The sequence below is a fragment of the Wyeomyia smithii genome, chromosome 3 (assembly GCF_029784165.1).
Source record: "Wyeomyia smithii strain HCP4-BCI-WySm-NY-G18 chromosome 3, ASM2978416v1, whole genome shotgun sequence".
In the NCBI taxonomy this organism is placed as follows: Eukaryota; Metazoa; Arthropoda; class Insecta; order Diptera; family Culicidae; genus Wyeomyia; species Wyeomyia smithii.
In genome coordinates this window covers 190,986,939-191,003,097 of record NC_073696.1, presented here as the reverse complement: position 1 = coordinate 191,003,097, position 16,159 = coordinate 190,986,939, and the positions used below count along the sequence as shown (strand labels likewise).

Sequence of the window (16,159 nt, the reverse complement as noted above, 5' to 3'; positions counted from 1 at the left end):
TTTTGGCCAGCTTAGGGAAGTGTTCCCACTGTTTATTAAAAAAAAAAACACAATTTTTCAACATAAATACCTACTCTATTATACCATTGTTGTAAGCTTAGTGTCTATTCTAATATACACCGTTCAACAATGCAATAAATTGAAAAATATCCTAGAAATATCAAAATTTCTACGAAGTACTAAAAATATATTTTGGTCCACCAAATTTTTACTTTGGCCCACCTTTATATCTACAGAAGTGTATGTGTTGGGGACAACTGGTCACCCTAACGAAGATTGCCACCAGGGCTCTCCGTTGGCAGCTACGTCTGTCAACCGGAAGACGTCACTGTGTGCTTGTGTCAGAGCAAGTCAGTAATGAGACACGTTTTAGTCTTTAGCAAATAAAGTTTTATTTTAATTTGTACCGTGGAAAAATTCAATTCAATTACTCGTAGATATCACCTCGTCACACGGATACAAAAGTGGCGACGATTCTCAGGAGTGATCTCGTTAAATTCGCGAGAATTTTATTTGTTTTCGCGTGATAAACGCGATCTGAAAAAAACATAACCACGCCGCCGCCCAAGAAAAGGCGAAAACGCTCGTACAGCACCATGACGGATCCAGTTTCACAGCCAGGAGTTCCACCGGGAATCAATCCACCCGGTCAGCACAATGGGCAGCAGCAGCCCCCGTTCGTACCACAGCAACAGCCCGGAATGCAGCAGCAGACCCAACAGCAACGAACGGATGCTATCATCATGCAAATTTTGCAGCAACTCCAACAACAACAGGCCGTCACCAATCAACTCCTTCAGCAGCAGCAACAGTCCGCACAGCAGCAACACGGGTTCATGCAGCAGCAGGGAACTCTGTTCCGCAATGCTTTATCGGCAATCCAGGTGACCGTACCTCCCAATCCGGAGGTGATTCTGGACTCGTTGGCCGGAAATATCCGGGAGTTTCAGTACGATCCAGAAAACCAAATTACTTTTGCTACATGGTATGCCAGATATGAGGATCTTTTTGCGAAAGACGCTGAGAGGATCGACGATGAAGCAAAAGTGCGATTACTTCTCAGACGGCTGGGGACAAACGAGCACTATAGGTACGTCAGTTACATTCTACCTAGGGCTCCAAAGGATTTCAGCTTCAGTGAGACGGTGTCGAAACTAAAGGGACTATTCGGCACGAAGGAATCCACCGTCAAGAAGCGTTATTGCACTCTCACCGTTACCAAGGCCTCGACGGAGGATTATGTCTCGTTTGGCTGTAGAGTGAATAAAATGTGCGTCGAGTTCGAGCTATCCAAGCTCACAGAAGAGCATTTTAAATGCTTAATGTTCGTCTGCGGCTTAAAGTCGGAGAACGATGGAGAGGTTCGTACCAGGCTGTTGACAAAAATCGAAGACAACAATGACGTCACCCTGGATGCACTGATGCAGGAATGCCAGCGGATGATTAATTTGAGAAGCGACACAGCGATGATTGAGGGTCCCGCCGGCCATGTTCAAGCCATCAAGGGGAATTTCCAGCATCGAAAGCAGTTTAGAAAGCGATCTAGAGAACGTTCGAAGGCGTCATCAAAGCAGGAAGAGGAGCGCAAGAAGCCATCATCGCCGTGCTGGAACTGTGGTGCGATGCACTTTTCGAACCACTGCAGTTTCAAAGGTCACAAGTGCGTTGACTGCAAGCAAGTTGGCCACAAGGAGGGCTACTGTGCCAGCGCAAAGCGACCTTCGGAGCCATCAAAACACCAGTCACGCCGATTCTCCACCAAAAGCGTAACAGCATCGGTTAGCAGCGTTGAGTGTAAGCGTCGTTATGTGTGGGTCAAAATCAATGGCACCCCCGTACGACTGCAGCTTGATACAGCGTCGGATATAACTATCGTGTCCGAGCAAGTGTGGAACCGTATCGGCCAACCAGCAGGTGTTCCAGCGACTCAGACCGCCAAGTCAGCATCGGGTGAGCAGTTGGATCTTGTGTGTGAATTTGTCAGCGACGTCGAAATCAATGGCACGACGCACAGCGGGCGAATTTTCGTGTCCAACCATCCTCTGAATCTCCTTGGCATCGATCTTATCGAGAAATTCCAGCTCTGGTCGTTACCGATGGACAATTTTTGCAACTTCGTCGGTGGTACCAGCATTAGTAAGGCTTATTTACAGAAGGCGCATCCGAAACTGTTCAGCGACACCTTGGGGCTTTGCTCCAGAACTAAAGTTCAACTTTCGCTGAAAGAGTCATGTAAGCCCGTTTTCCGTCCTAAGAGACCGGTTTCGTACGCTATGCTGCCGACAGTCGACAATGAACTCGACCGACTAGAGCGTCTGCAGATCATTTCACCAGTAGACTATTCCGAGTGGGCGGCTCCAATAGTGGTGGTGCGTAAGGCAAGTGGTAACGTTCGCATCTGTGGGGATTATTCGACCGGATTGAATGACCGGCTCCAGTCACACCAATATCCCCTTCCGCTACCGCAAGACATCATCGCTAAGCTTTCAAATTGCACTGTGTTTAGTCAGATTGACTTATCGGACGCTTTCCTTCAAATGGAAGTGGACGAAAACTGCCGGCATCTGCTCACCATTAACACCCATCGCGGCCTGTATCAGTACAACAGGTTGCCCCCCGGTGTCAAAGCTGCTCCGGGCGCATTCCAGCAGCTGATGGACACAATGCTGGCAGGTCTTCCGTGTACCGCAGGCTACCTGGACGACGTGGTTGTGGGTGGCAAGAATGCCGCCGAACATCAGCGCAACCTACATGCAGTGCTACAGCGGCTCGAGGAATTCGGATTCACAATCCGGCCGGAAAAATGTTCGTTCGGCCAACAGCAAATTCGATATCTGGGTCATCTCTTGGATCGTCATGGACTCAGACCAGATCCAGCCAAGATTCAGGTCATAAAGGATCTACCGCCGCCGAAAGACATCACAGGAGTACGCTCCTTCCTGGGAGCCATTAATTACTACGGGAAATATGTTCCCAACATGCAAGCTCTCAGGTTTCCGCTAGATGAGCTCCTGAAAAACACAACGGCGTTCGTATGGACGCATGAATGCCAGCAGGCGTTCAACAAATTCAAGGAAATTCTATCGTCGGAGCTTCTTCTAGCACACTATGATCCAACGCAAGAAATAATCGTTTCAGCGGACGCCTCCTCCATCGGTATTGGGGCAACAATCAGCCACAAGTATCCAGATGGCCACGTGAAAGTGATTCAGCATGCATCTCGAGCGCTTACACAGGTTGAACAGCGCTACTCACAAATCGACCGAGAAGGGTTAGCGATAATATATGCAGTAACGAAGTTTCACAAGTTTATCTTCGGAAGGCGGTTTCACCTTCAAACCGATCATCAGCCACTGCTGAGGATATTCGGGTCCAAAAAAGGGATTCCGGTCTACACAGCCAATCGACTCCAGCGGTGGGCACTATCGCTGCTCTCCTACGATTTCTCTATTGAGTATGTTCAGACCGACAAATTCGGTAACGCTGACATATTGTCCCGCCTCATCAACCAGCACACCAAGCCTGATGAAGACGTGATCATCGCATGTACCACTCTGGAGGAAGACTTGAGGTCAGTAGCCATCGATAGTAGTAATCAACTGCCTCTCAGTTTCAGCATGGTTGAGAAAGCGACGGCGTCCGACCCGTCTCTTCGGAAAGTTCACCGTTTCATCCGCGATGGCTGGCCCAAATCAAGGTCAGAAATTAAAGATCGAGAGTTGGCTCGGTACTACGATCGTCAAGAAGCTCTGTCAGTCGTTCAAGGCAGCATTATGTTCGGGGACAGACTGGTAATTCCGACTATGTTCCGAAGGCGGTGCCTCATTCAGCTCCATAAGGGCCACCCAGGCATACAACGGATGAAGGCGATCGCACGCAGCTTCGTGTATTGGCCGGGGCTGGACGACGAGATCGTTAGCTTCGTCAAGGGTTGTAGTCACTGTGCATCCGCAGCGCGGTCCCCACCAAAAGCGGAACCGGAGTCGTGGCATCCGACAACGGCTCCTTGGCAGCGGGTTCACGCCGATTACGCGGGCCCTCTGGATGGAGAATTCTTCTTACTTGTCATCGATGCGCACACCAAGTGGCCGGAGATATTTCCAACTAGCAAGACGACAACGAGCGCTACTATCCGGCTCATGCGCAAACTGTTCGCCAACAAGGGCATGCCAGAACTTCTCGTGACCGACAATGGTTCGCAGTTCAAGAGTGCTCAATTCGATGATTTCTGCTGCAAAAACGGCATTCGACACACAACAACGGCCCCATACCATCCACAGTCGAACGGTCAGGCAGAGAGATTCGTCGACACGTTCAAGCGGGCCGTGAAAAAAATTCAGGAGGGAGAAGGCTCGATCGACGAAGCATTGGACGTTTTCCTTCTTACCTACCGCACCACACCAAACCGAAACGTCCCTGGCGGTAAGTCACCGGCAGAAGCGATGTATAACAGGCCGCTGCGAACATCGCTAGACCTTCTTCGACCACCTTCAAACCTGGAACCATCCTCAAACCGTCAGCAGACGTCCAACACGCGGTCTTTCAGTCCGAAGGCTTGCGTGTACGCGAAAATATACGACAACAACAAATGGTCATGGTTCCCTGGGACCGTAGTAGAGCGAATCGGTTCGGTGATGTATAACATCTGGGTGGACAACCGGAGACTGATCAGATCTCACATTAACCAGCTCAGACAACGAGCCGAAACAGCTACAAAAGTGCAGAAACAAGGCATACCACTCAACATCTTGCTCGACGAATGGAACCTGCCCGTACCAGCATCTCAAGTTACGGAGCTTTCGGAAGCGGAAGAGCTTGAACCCTCAATGTCCACGCTAGTTGCTCCATCGCCTTCTACACCAACTATTAGACCTGCAACAGTAACATCCTCTTCGTCATCAGCGTCGACGGCATTCGAGTCTGCCGTTGAAAGTTCACCCACAGTTCAGCTACCTCGGCGATCTTCACGGACCAGAAGACTGCCGCAAAGGTTTCAGGCGTACCAAAGGTACTAGGAGGGAGATGTTGGGGACAACTGGTCACCCTAACGAAGATTGCCACCAGGGCTCTCCGTTGGCAGCTACGTCTGTCAACCGGAAGACGTCACTGTGTGCTTGTGTCAGAGCAAGTCAGTAATGAGACACGTTTTAGTCTTTAGCAAATAAAGTTTTATTTTAATTTGTACCGTGGAAAAATTCAATTCAATTACTCGTAGATATCACCTCGTCACACGGATACAAAAGTATGGAAATAGTTCGGGCTAATTATATTTAAGATCATCATTTCTAGAGCAAAAATAGTGGGTTTGAGGAGAACATCCTTTTGCTGTGAATTTTTGTAAATTTTAGGCATCTAAAAAAGAAATGATTTGGCTTATAGCGGTTTGACAGGCATTCTCATCCAATTTCATATCGTTAAATGTAATAAATTAAGAAGTAATTAGCTGTAAATTGTCACAAGCTGCTTCTTTGTTCACGTGCAACGGCCGAGCGGTAATCAAAGAGATGTCAAAACTTGGCATGGCCAAAATATGTTTGCTTCAGAAAGAGGCAAACATATTTCGGCCATGCGTTTAACCACTTTTTTAACTTTTTCCAACATATTAGAGTATACCAACTGTTTCTATGACATTTTATTGATGTTACTACAACAACGAATTGTTTCAAAAGCATATATATTTGTTTCAATAGCTTCCGGACGTTGACTTGTATATTACCACTGCCTCTTGACTTTGGGTTGACTCAGGCATGACCTTGAATATGGGTGAACTAATTCCAAAATAACACTACCTAGAGCCAATTTTTCGCCGAAAATTATAGTGTAGTATGATTCTTAGGTGTGTTATTCAATGTTGCATGCATAGTTTTCTAATATTCATTGAATTTAGCAGATAAAATGCGTAAAATGTTACCGGGTGGGCCAAAATATGCATGTGGGCCAAAATACCCCCGTTACCCTAGTACTAGCCGAAAATTTTTAATTTTGCTAAAACTTGAGCGATTCTCTATTAGCCAAGAATAGACACCGAAGCTAAGATGTCATATGTGTGAATGTGTTGGTTAATTTTACTGTATACATGAAATTCAATATGGCAGTCTAGGCTACCTTTGATAGACGTTTCTTGCATTGAACTAGTAGTTTGACAACCTTCATTATATGTCAAATCCATCCGCAATTACCGCTCGTGGAAAGCGGGGTACTGGGGTGCAGTCTGTGAAAACTGAAATGGGCATGAAACATTGGACGGAAAGTTTTCAAATGCTTATAGCTCTTATATAACTGCACATAGATTATAACATTCAATGTGCCATTAGATAGCTACAATGTACAGTATTTTTCTAATGCAATGATTTTTGAAACCATTTTCTTGCGAGTGAAAATTAAGGAAAAATCTCAAACACAATAATATTTGAATACATTTTGATGTAGGACTACCTCTTTGTTTTCTATACTGGGGTACATTCTCTAAAATTAAAATGATACCGGTCAAATATTGGTTAGATTTTGAACAGTTTAACTGTATCCCAGATGGTCTCGATGTACGATGCTGGCCTAACAAGCCAGTCGTCGTGGGTTGGAGTCTCTGCTCGGGAGCAACTGTTAGTGTCAGTAGGATCGTTGCGCTAGCCCCTCAGTTGTCCTGTACATTAAAAATTTAGGAAAATTTTCAAGGTCAAATTTCCATAAACACGTGTCACAGACGTCACGAGTAGACACATTCATTTACTGATATATCTATATCCTCTATATTAGTATCAAATAAAGTAGGAGGTTGTATCTAAGACACGAACGCATAACCGACGTAGAACTACGCACACTATCAACAAATGTATTGTTTAGCGTGTTTCACTAATGTGTCGCTGGAAACGCTGGGAGTCTACTGTATGAGAATAATACAACACTTTGCACGTTTTGTGCCGTGCTGGAGTACGAAATATGTGGCTGTGATAGGGAACCTTCACGTGGTTGTGTAAAATTCCATATCTGTCAACCTATTTCAACTAAGCAATTTCCCAAAATGTCACGATTGCATCAATCCCCGTACTTTTCACGTGCTACTGAAGTGCTATCGGCTTTAAATTCACACATAAAAAATACGACATCACTGACTGAACAGAATAAGAAAGCATTTATTTACGTGCTCGACACCTCTCGAAAAAATGAATAATCTCCTCTTACTTGTTTAGTTGCCTTGAGAAGGGCAGTCTGCTGTTCAAAATCGAATATGCTCATTGCAACTCAGTGACACCCGGGGCGAAAAATTTGGGTGTCACCGTTTTCTTCTTGGGTGTCACCCCCACCAGGTTGCTATAAAATCATTTTGTTATCAAAAATTGTGAGAGTTACCACGATTGATTAATCTCACGGATGTCATCTTTTTGTAGGTGACACTATGAAAATTTTCCTCATGGGTGTCACCCCCTCGAGGGCCCTGGTATCTGCTTTACGTCTGTTCTGATGTAGGTTTCGTTATCCATAACCACACACATCGGTTTTGTTAACCACTCTCGATACAGCTTCCTAGCGCGGGATTTGGCCACCGTGTTTTGTTGATCACGCCGGTTCGGTGCCTTCCGGACCTTAAATACACAAAGCTTAGCTCGTTTCATGGTTTGCTGAACGAAATAGGTAGAACACTTTTCCTCTAAAGGCGCGCCGCGAATCGAAAGGTTCGGATTATGCTTGCAATAATTCAACACCTTCCAGGTCTTCAGAGGGTCAGCTGTTTTCGATTTTCTTCCGTCTTCACGTTTTTGAGAATTTTTAAGAAGTGACTTTGAGCATATTAGGATGTAAATTGAAAGTCACGTTGTTTCGACTTGTGGAAAACTACAGAAAGCTTTTCAGTGTTTATTTTCCCCCAAGGAATACTTTATTCGCACTGCCAGTGATAATGCAAAGATGTGATCGGCATCGTATCAAACATTGAATTAAACAACAAATTGTCCTTCTCAGGGTGAAATAAAAACCTAATTGAAGAGTTAATATTTTCTCTTGAATCAATTTGAACTTTCAAGAAATAAGGAACAGAACGTACTGAATTATCTTTTCCTTCAGTCATGAGCACAAATCCGAAAAGCTTTCATTATCAGCATAAAAATTAATTTTTCGCATAATCAAATTCAAAAATTATTAAGTCCAAATCATGACAAGCAACTATATTATTGAGAATGGTCAATCCTTGTTGGAGCGCGAAATTTGACTGATCTGATTAGTCGTTATTATGAAACTACAGAATTCAGAAGTACAATTAACCGGGAAAAATATTTGAACGAACCGGGAAACAACCGGAAATTTAATTTCGGGCTTTGAGTAGCCACCCTGTGTCTGCCCGTAAGAGGGGGAATAAGGGATTCTGGCAATATACGCTGAAAATTACCACGCTGCTGCTGAGACATGTGACCAACCGGGTAAGTGATTTGTTTAAGCCGAAAGCAAGTTCGAAAAGCCAGCTTATACTGGTGCAATCCGCAAAATTTCATCTGCATAGCAATGTTACGCCTCGGTCCATGACAGCTTATCTTTAGTTTCTTAAGCGACCCACACTTCCAAGATTTTGCTCACTTGGACCAACCACCTAGTTGGTTGCGGTCTTCTACGTCTTGTACCGGCCAGATTCGAGACGAACATAATTTTTCCACTTTCTGGGTACAGGGCTCGCCGTGAGTTGCACCAGATCGGGGTTTATTATATGCAATTTTCACATACTCCGCCGAAGATGGTCCTTAGCACACGTCGCTCGAAAACGGTTAGTGCTTGCAAGTCCTCCTCGAGCATTGTCCATGTTTCGTGCCAGCAGAGGACTACCGGGCTTACAAGCGTCTTATACATGGTGCACTTGGTTAGGGGACGAAGATTACCAGACCTGAAGGTAGTTGTTGCCAGACGTTACCAATGATCCAAGGTGCACAAATTCGCAACCACCTCGAAATCATCTGCTTCGATTATTACGCTACTACAGAGAATTTTTATTTAATAAAACGTTATTTTTTTGTGGAGCAAGCAGTTTAAAACCGTTATGTGCTCGACAAAAAAGGATCTTTACGCGTCCAACGGAGTACCCGGGTACTCACAAATTAAAATTCTTATACCGTTTGCAGTTTTCGTCCCATTTTGATTGTTTTAGCACCTAAAGATTCAGAAACTCAATGAGAGTTAAGAGTTGGTGTACCTTATCGGAAAAAAATTTTTTTTTGATGATTTTTTTTGAGAAGACGAAACTTTTGAGCCGTATCGTTAAACGAAATTCGAAAAATTTCATTTTCATTGGCACCCTAATACACAGGTTACGGCTAGGTATTTGTATTCGAGCCTGACGAGAAAACCGCTATTGATTAGCGTAACTGTGTATCTTTTGGTTCAAGGAGTGAACGTAGTCATGAAGGTAGAAACTTAAATTAACTGAAAATATGATTGAACCCACGACTTCAAAACTGTGTACTTTCCACTTATTTTTTTTCAAATGTCTTGAGGGTGCGACCATGTGCGATCGAAAAACTAAGAACAGAAGAGAGTTTTTGAAAGTTGTACTCTGAAGCAACAAATGCATTGAAGGAATTCCAGCGTAATAAACCCAGCTTCGAGAGTCGCCGATCGATGTCAACCAACGATACTAAGAAAAATCTTCTCGCGAAGAAATACTGAGAGAATGGAGCGATTCAACCGTCAGCCCAAATTCTAAATTTTACGATAGGCTTTGTTTGATCAGTGTTTACCATCAGACCAGGTAGAGTGTGGAATGCCTAGTCCGAAGTCCGGTAAGACTACAATTTTAATAGTCTGATTTTATTTCGGACCGAACCGGAACAGAGTTGTCCGGGCCAGGTAACGGTCTGGGTTATGCAACCGAGATGTGGAAAAGTCCGGCCAAAATATATTGAACTGAACATGAACATGAATCACAAGATCATATTGCAGGAAGTTAGGATACTGGCTCACCAAAATATTGAATAATTTATCCTTTTTGGCATATTTGCTCGACCAAAAAATTGACTGATACCGTTAACATAAAAAAACTGGTGACTATTCAATAATAATAAGCATTATATTTCAGATTTTTCTTTTGGATTGTTTCACCTAGTATCAATCACATACATGAGAAAATTGCGTGGTGGGGCAATACAAACGCGTGGGGGGGGGGGGGCAAGCCCCCCCCTAGCCCTCCGGTACCTACGGACCTGGTCTAGAATCGTCTGATATTCTCCGTCGAATCAGTCGTTACATCGATTCTTCTCGGCTGCCTTTACAAAAGTCTTCTAGAGAGGTTTCGATGAGCTCTCCTCTATCCGACAACGCTGTCTTGAGGCTTTGCACGTAATCAGGGACGACTTAACGGTGTTTAAGTCGCTCCGTGGTGGGCGGTAGGCCTTTAGGAAGTGATCAGAATCGATGATTGCGCCATAATAGGTTCGGATGTCGATAATATCATTCCTTCCTTAGTACCTTCCGTCGATCAAAATTTTATCGGTTTGCGATTGTGTCTGTTGTGGTGATCTCCTGGTGTGCCGATATGAGAGGGTATGCTGGAGGTAGGTGCTTCGTATGACCATGTCCTTCAAGGCTGCGAAATCCATGAGTCCGTTTTCGTTCGTGAGTCGGTGTGTGCTGAACCTCCCAGTAACCAGTCCACCGGCCGACCTGAGCAATTGATCTCCGATAACATTTCTGAGGGTTGTAGACGTTAATAATGCTAACGTTGAAGAAACGGCTTCTTATCCCAACTTGCATATTCTGTTGTCGTTTGGCCACCACTCAAACACGCGCTTCTGCATTTTGCCCATCACAGTGAAAGCTATACCCAGTTCGTGTGTGTTGCAGGTCTGGTAGGTGGTTTAACGTATGTACCGATATTCTCCTGCCTGCCTCAACCCAGTGACAGCACTGTTTAGAGTCCCACACTGGAATTAGAACGTTGATCAGCCGCCCCTAACAAAGAGATCAGCGTTTGTTGAACAGACGCTCAGGTTGGCGAAACATTTCCTCTACCGCCGAAATATGGTAAAAGCACCAATCATCGCGTCGCACCGTGTCACTTAACTGTTGCCGGAATGACAATATTGTCCAGACTACGGCAACCAGCTGTATCTTATTGCTGCTAGTCTATTGTAATCGTATGACTTGTGGAGGCGTGAGATAGGAACTTGTGAGGACCGGAGCTAAGTTTGCCGCTGCTTCCAGGTTGTCTCCTCACCATTTGAAACCTAGCTTGATGTCTCGAGTAACCGTAGTAGTACCACAATATATCAATATACCACAATATATCTAACTAATGGTAGCAGTGGTCATAGGCTCCTACAAGGAAAAACCGTAGTAGAAAAAAATATATCTTTAGTAATAATTTGTATGCAAGTTACGACGTTTTTAACTTGCATTGAAATTAATGTTGTATATAACACTTTATTATTATTAATCTTTTGGCTTGCCTTTTAATGACACTCTCACTAGCGCTGGACTTGTTTGTTGCTACATCAAACATATACTTTGTCGAAAAACCAACAATATTAACTCATTTTCTGACTCTTCTATTTTTCAACATGTTTGAAGGAAAATAAAATTTGTAACGGCCTTGTTCCACGATGTAAAAGTAAACAAAAACAAATATCATTCTAATTGAAGTTTTCACTTCGAAACTATTTTTTAATATTATCAGCAGGCAACCAAACTAGGTCGAGTAGCATTTTTGTTGATGATTATACAATTTTGGTGCGGTCAAATACACGAATAAAATAAGTATATTCATAAACAGCTCATTACACTTACGTAGTGCACTTAATCAGCCCGCTTGTCTGCCTGCTCAACAATCCAGATTGAGCAGGTTTGCCAGTTCCGTTATCAGTATGGCGTAAAATAGAATTTACTACCTTCATTCTTCATCTACATAGTATTTCCTATTCATGCTTATAATCGCCATCATGTGGTGCGGAACATAGACAAATCATATTGCTTTTCGATTGCTTTCGTTTCGCAGATAACCTTATCGGCCAGCCAAGATGCGATTTGTCTAAGCTGTGATCATCGGCCTGCCATTCAAAGATCTAGTGTTTCTCTGATCGGTGCACTGTGGATTAATCATTTTCGGCATGGGGTTGGTAGATTCAGTTTAACAGATTCTAGGTCATGAGTAATTGTACTTTTTTTTTCAAGGAAATCGGTATATACTATCAATCCGGACAGCCCCAGTGTAAATGGAAATGCAGTTGAGGTCAAAAATGGCATCTTGTCAACGACGACGGGAGAGAATAATCCCAAACCGGAAGTGGGAAAATTTCGAACCGTTCTGCCACAAATTTTGGCTAGTACGGCCAAAAATTTCCTCTTGTTTGATTTGGGAATGGCGGTAGCGTTCCCTACTATTGTGATTCCTGCCCTACGTGGATTAAAGAACCGTGCCCCAGATGAATTCCTCTACTTCACACCAGCACAGGCGTCCTGGTTTGGTAAGTGTTTTTTGATGAACAAATGAAATATGCCTAATGATTCCGTTTTGCGCTGTTTTTAGGGAGCGTGGCTTATATTTGTCAACCGATTGGCAGTGTCCTTTCGGGAATTGTTTTGGAACCATTGGGACGCAAGAGGTCGATGATTTTGGTGAACATTCCTCACATTATTGGTTGGTTGATGTTACATTTTGCTGGGTCGCTGGAAGAAATGTATACCGCAGCTGTGCTGCTTGGTTTAGGTGTAGGATTTATGGAAGCTCCTATTGTTACCTATGTTGGTGAGATATGGTAAGTTAAAATATATTCTATGTGTATGACAATAAACACATCATTAATTCAACTCGTTGATTTTAATTTATCAACTCCATAACTTTGTTAATTAAAGGGTGGTAAATACGCCCAATTTACCCCAATAGATTTACTAACAATGGTTACAGTTCAATCTCCAGTTGCAGTTTGTGTGTAATCAGATCAAACTTGTGCGAATTGGAAGAACGCAACAGTAACTAAGGCTCGATCTTGTGCGTGTATTATTTTTTTAATGTGGTGAAAGATTCTTACATATAAAAATTAAAAATATTTTGTTTTTCTGTTACATGTTCTGATGCCGCCCGATTGGTTTTCTTTATCGTTCATCGTTCTTTATCATTTAGAAAGTAAAGTGGTAGACACGAGATCTAGTCGATTTGCGAAAGGCCAGGTAGATCTTTAGAACGATACTCGGTTTTCTGATATCAATCAGGTAAAGAGCACCCCAGAAAGTAATGAGACACTTCAAATTAATTCGATACAACATCGATACTGATTGGTTTGTTATATTGCGTATGACTTCATTGTGGAGTGTATCGAAAAGTAGTCGTCAACTTTTGAATTCTCATTGAAACGAAATTTTCAAAAGATATAAAACAGAACGTTTTTTTATATAGCTTAGTTATTTACATAATAGTTCATCGGGTGGATTAACTCTCTAATGTCCAGTGCCATCCTTAGACACGTTTCAGTTGAACCTCTAAAAAGCTTCAATAAATACTCAAAAAATGTTAATAAAGATTCATAGTGATTTTACCGAGATCTGTCCGAAAAATAACTTGGGCACTAGAACTCTCGAACTCTCGAACTTGGTTATGTCCCGGGATACTGTACCTACCTTTATTCTTGAATATGTTTTTCACATTCGCCCAGTAATATCCAACCGGCCGCAGTTGGAGTTTTTTTGATCGATGTTTTTTCAATGAACATGCCATTATTATCGGAAATACATTGCACAGTAGACTTGGCGTAATGAGCCGCTTAAAATCCGGGTAAATTAGAGGAAGAACGTTATGCTTTCTACACAGTAGAAGCAATCTCTTGTTCAAGCAGTTGTTCGAATAAATTTGAGAAATTATCCTCTGTTTTGTAAAGAAAGAAGAATTTAGCAAACCACGTTATACAAATGACTTCTGTTTTTCAGCCAACCATCGATACGCGGAATTCTTACATCCTGCGCTGGCGTAGCTGTGATGTTGGGTTTCTTCGTTGTATATTTGCTCGGAACGGTAACCACGTGGCGCATAACTGCTGCCATCTGTGTGTCAGTTCCACTGGCGACCATGATCGCTATTTGCTTCGTACCGGAAACCCCCATGTGGTTGCTGTCGAAGGATCGCAAGGAAGATGCTCGTAAGTCCCTGCAGTGGCTAAGAGGTTGGGTCTCACCGCAAGCTGTGGAGAAAGAATTTCAGGAAATGCAGCGATATAGCGCCAATGCGGCTAAATGTACATCGTGCCAAAAGACACAAGCTGTAGAGTGTGGTCACCCTCCGCCATCCGAATGGATGAAGCTGCAGGAACTGATGCGAAAACGTAATCTCAGGCCTTTTGTGCTGGTTATGCTGCTGTTCGCGTTTGGACAGCTGAGCGGATTGACGGGCATGCGGCCGTATTTGGTACAGATTTTTCAAGCATATGGAGTGCCATTAGATGCCAACTGGGCCACGGTGTCAATGGGTTTGCTAGGACTGTTGGCTAATATTGTCTGCATGATATTCATCAAATTTGTGGGTAAACGGAGATTGGCATTATTTTCAATGTCAGTAACGGCACTATCATGTTTATCGTTGGCGATTTATGCTTTCCATGTGTTCCCGGCCGGATGGACATCCTTCGATGTACATAAGGAAGTGAACACTGCCAATGGTTTAAATTATGTACCAATGCTACTGTTTTTCCTTTTGGGATTCGCTACCAGTGTTGGAGTTTTGCCTGTCCCTTGGATATTGCTGAGCGAGGTGTTTCCCTTCAAGTAATTATTAAATAATGAACATCTGTTGTAATACAAAAATTACCGATTGTCTTATTTCAGAAACCGGAGTCTAGCTTGCGGAATTACTGCAGCTCTCAACTACGTCATGACATTCGTAACGACTAAAACCTACTTCAATCTCGAAAGTGCATTCTCATTACCGGGTGTGATATTGTTTTACGGTATTTGTGGAAGCATTGGTGCTCTGTTTGTGTACTTTTTCTTGCCTGAAACAGAAAAAAGAACCTTGGAAGACATCGAAATATACTTTTCCGACAATAAAAGAAAATTGACGGATATTCACATTGAGCGGTTTAGTAACCAGCAGAAGACAGAAAAATCGTCTGCTTCTAGGCAGGGAATAGAAAATGCTGCTTTCAACGAAAGTGAAAAATAAAGACAGAATCTATTTACATACACTATTTTATTCAAAAATTTATAGTTCTAGTGGCCATATCGAATAAAAAGAAAACATACATCTCGGCATCGCTCATCCCATTCATTTCATCGAGCATTCAATCCGAAAACCTATTATCGGGTTTCTATCATTCACTGGGGGAAATATTTTGGGCTGCACAAATAAGGGTGTCGTGTATGTCTTTCGCGTAACCAATTTGAATTTTGACCACATCTAAGTACTGGCTGTATGAGAGCGCGTTTGTTTCGGCAGGATTTGGCTGAGTCGGTGCTACAGGTATGGGGAGATACTGCTGCGATGACGTTCCTTGCTGCATGCAAAGCTTGGCTGTTTTCTAAAACATAAATTTAACAATTAAAACAAACACTTTTACATAAAATTGAAATTGAGTTCATATTCGAGTTATTTACAGTGTCACAATAGCATAACATTATAAACGCTACATTTACTTACCAAATTTAGTTCAATTTGATCGCAAATGGAATAAAATTCTTCCAAGTGTTTATCAAACCTTGGCGTGTTGGTGCTTATATCACTACCCTTTCTAGAATGACAAAAAAAAAATAACCAAATGCACTTTAAAGCCCTAGTAATCTGATTGATATTCTTACGTTCCGGCATCGTTTAAATTGTTCTGCTGTAGCAGCTGTGCAGCTGTTTTGATCGTCGTCGATAAAGCATCCCGCAGCGGGACAACTAATCCTTTAACCTTGGAAATGTTGTCCACTTTTTCGGGTTGCTGAGCCTGCTGCTGCTGTTGCGCTTGTGATTGATGTTGTTGTTGCTGCTGCTGCTGTTGTTGAGCTACCTGCTGCTGTTGCTGCTGCATCTGTGGTGACTGCATCATTACGGATGAAACTGCGACTGGACCTGCGATACCAACAGCTCCACTGGGACCTCCCGGCACTACTCCCCCCTGTTGCATATGCATTCCCATAGAATTCATCATTTTTACTGTTTGGAGCAGAGCGGATAACTACCCTTGTGAAATAAATCTGTGAGACTGGCTAGGTACCA

General features: G+C 43.2%; 3 protein-coding genes across 4 annotated transcripts in view; 2 read left to right on the top strand and 1 right to left on the bottom strand.

The window, feature by feature from the left end:
- The window catches only part of LOC129728095 (facilitated trehalose transporter Tret1-like), a 27,164-nt gene extending 11,956 nt beyond the window's left edge, over positions 1-15,208 (top strand). For both annotated transcript variants that reach the window (XM_055686485.1, XM_055686486.1), the window contains exons 2-6: positions 11,969-12,085; positions 12,145-12,437; positions 12,500-12,728; positions 13,894-14,724; positions 14,785-15,208. In XM_055686485.1, coding sequence (XP_055542460.1) covers positions 12,081-12,085; positions 12,145-12,437; positions 12,500-12,728; positions 13,894-14,724; positions 14,785-15,121 — 1,695 coding nt within the window. In that variant the 5' untranslated portion in view covers positions 11,969-12,080 and the 3' untranslated portion in view covers positions 15,122-15,208. The remainder of the gene's footprint in view (positions 1-11,968; positions 12,086-12,144; positions 12,438-12,499; positions 12,729-13,893; positions 14,725-14,784) is intronic.
- Positions 248-5,015, top strand: LOC129728946 (uncharacterized protein K02A2.6-like). The gene has a single exon (XM_055687422.1). It carries the CDS (start codon positions 597-599, stop codon positions 5,013-5,015), a length of 4,419 nt encoding a protein of 1,472 aa, XP_055543397.1. The 5' UTR covers positions 248-596.
- LOC129728096 (mediator of RNA polymerase II transcription subunit 29) lies at positions 15,130-16,159 on the bottom strand. Its single transcript, XM_055686487.1, has 3 exons — positions 15,754-16,159; positions 15,596-15,686; positions 15,130-15,476 (listed from the first exon to the last, which is right to left on the bottom strand). Exons 1-3 carry the CDS (start codon positions 16,089-16,091, stop codon positions 15,270-15,272), a joined length of 636 nt encoding a protein of 211 aa, XP_055542462.1. The 5' UTR covers positions 16,092-16,159; the 3' UTR covers positions 15,130-15,269.

Bases quoted from the DNA above. Each gene is read 5' to 3' on its own strand.
- LOC129728946 (XM_055687422.1), top strand. From the start codon at position 597: ATGACGGATCCAGTTTCACAGCCAGGAGTTCCACCGGGAATCAATCCA.
- LOC129728096 (XM_055686487.1), bottom strand. From the start codon at position 16,091: ATGATGAATTCTATGGGAATGCATATGCAACAGGGGGGAGTAGTGCCG. The intron at 15,687-15,753 runs GTAAGAATATCA...TTGTCATTCTAG, and splicing joins AATTTAAACGATGCCGGAAC to AAAGGGTAGTGATATAAGCA. The intron at 15,477-15,595 runs GTAAGTAAATGT...TTTATGTTTTAG, and splicing joins ATCAAATTGAACTAAATTTG to AAAACAGCCAAGCTTTGCAT.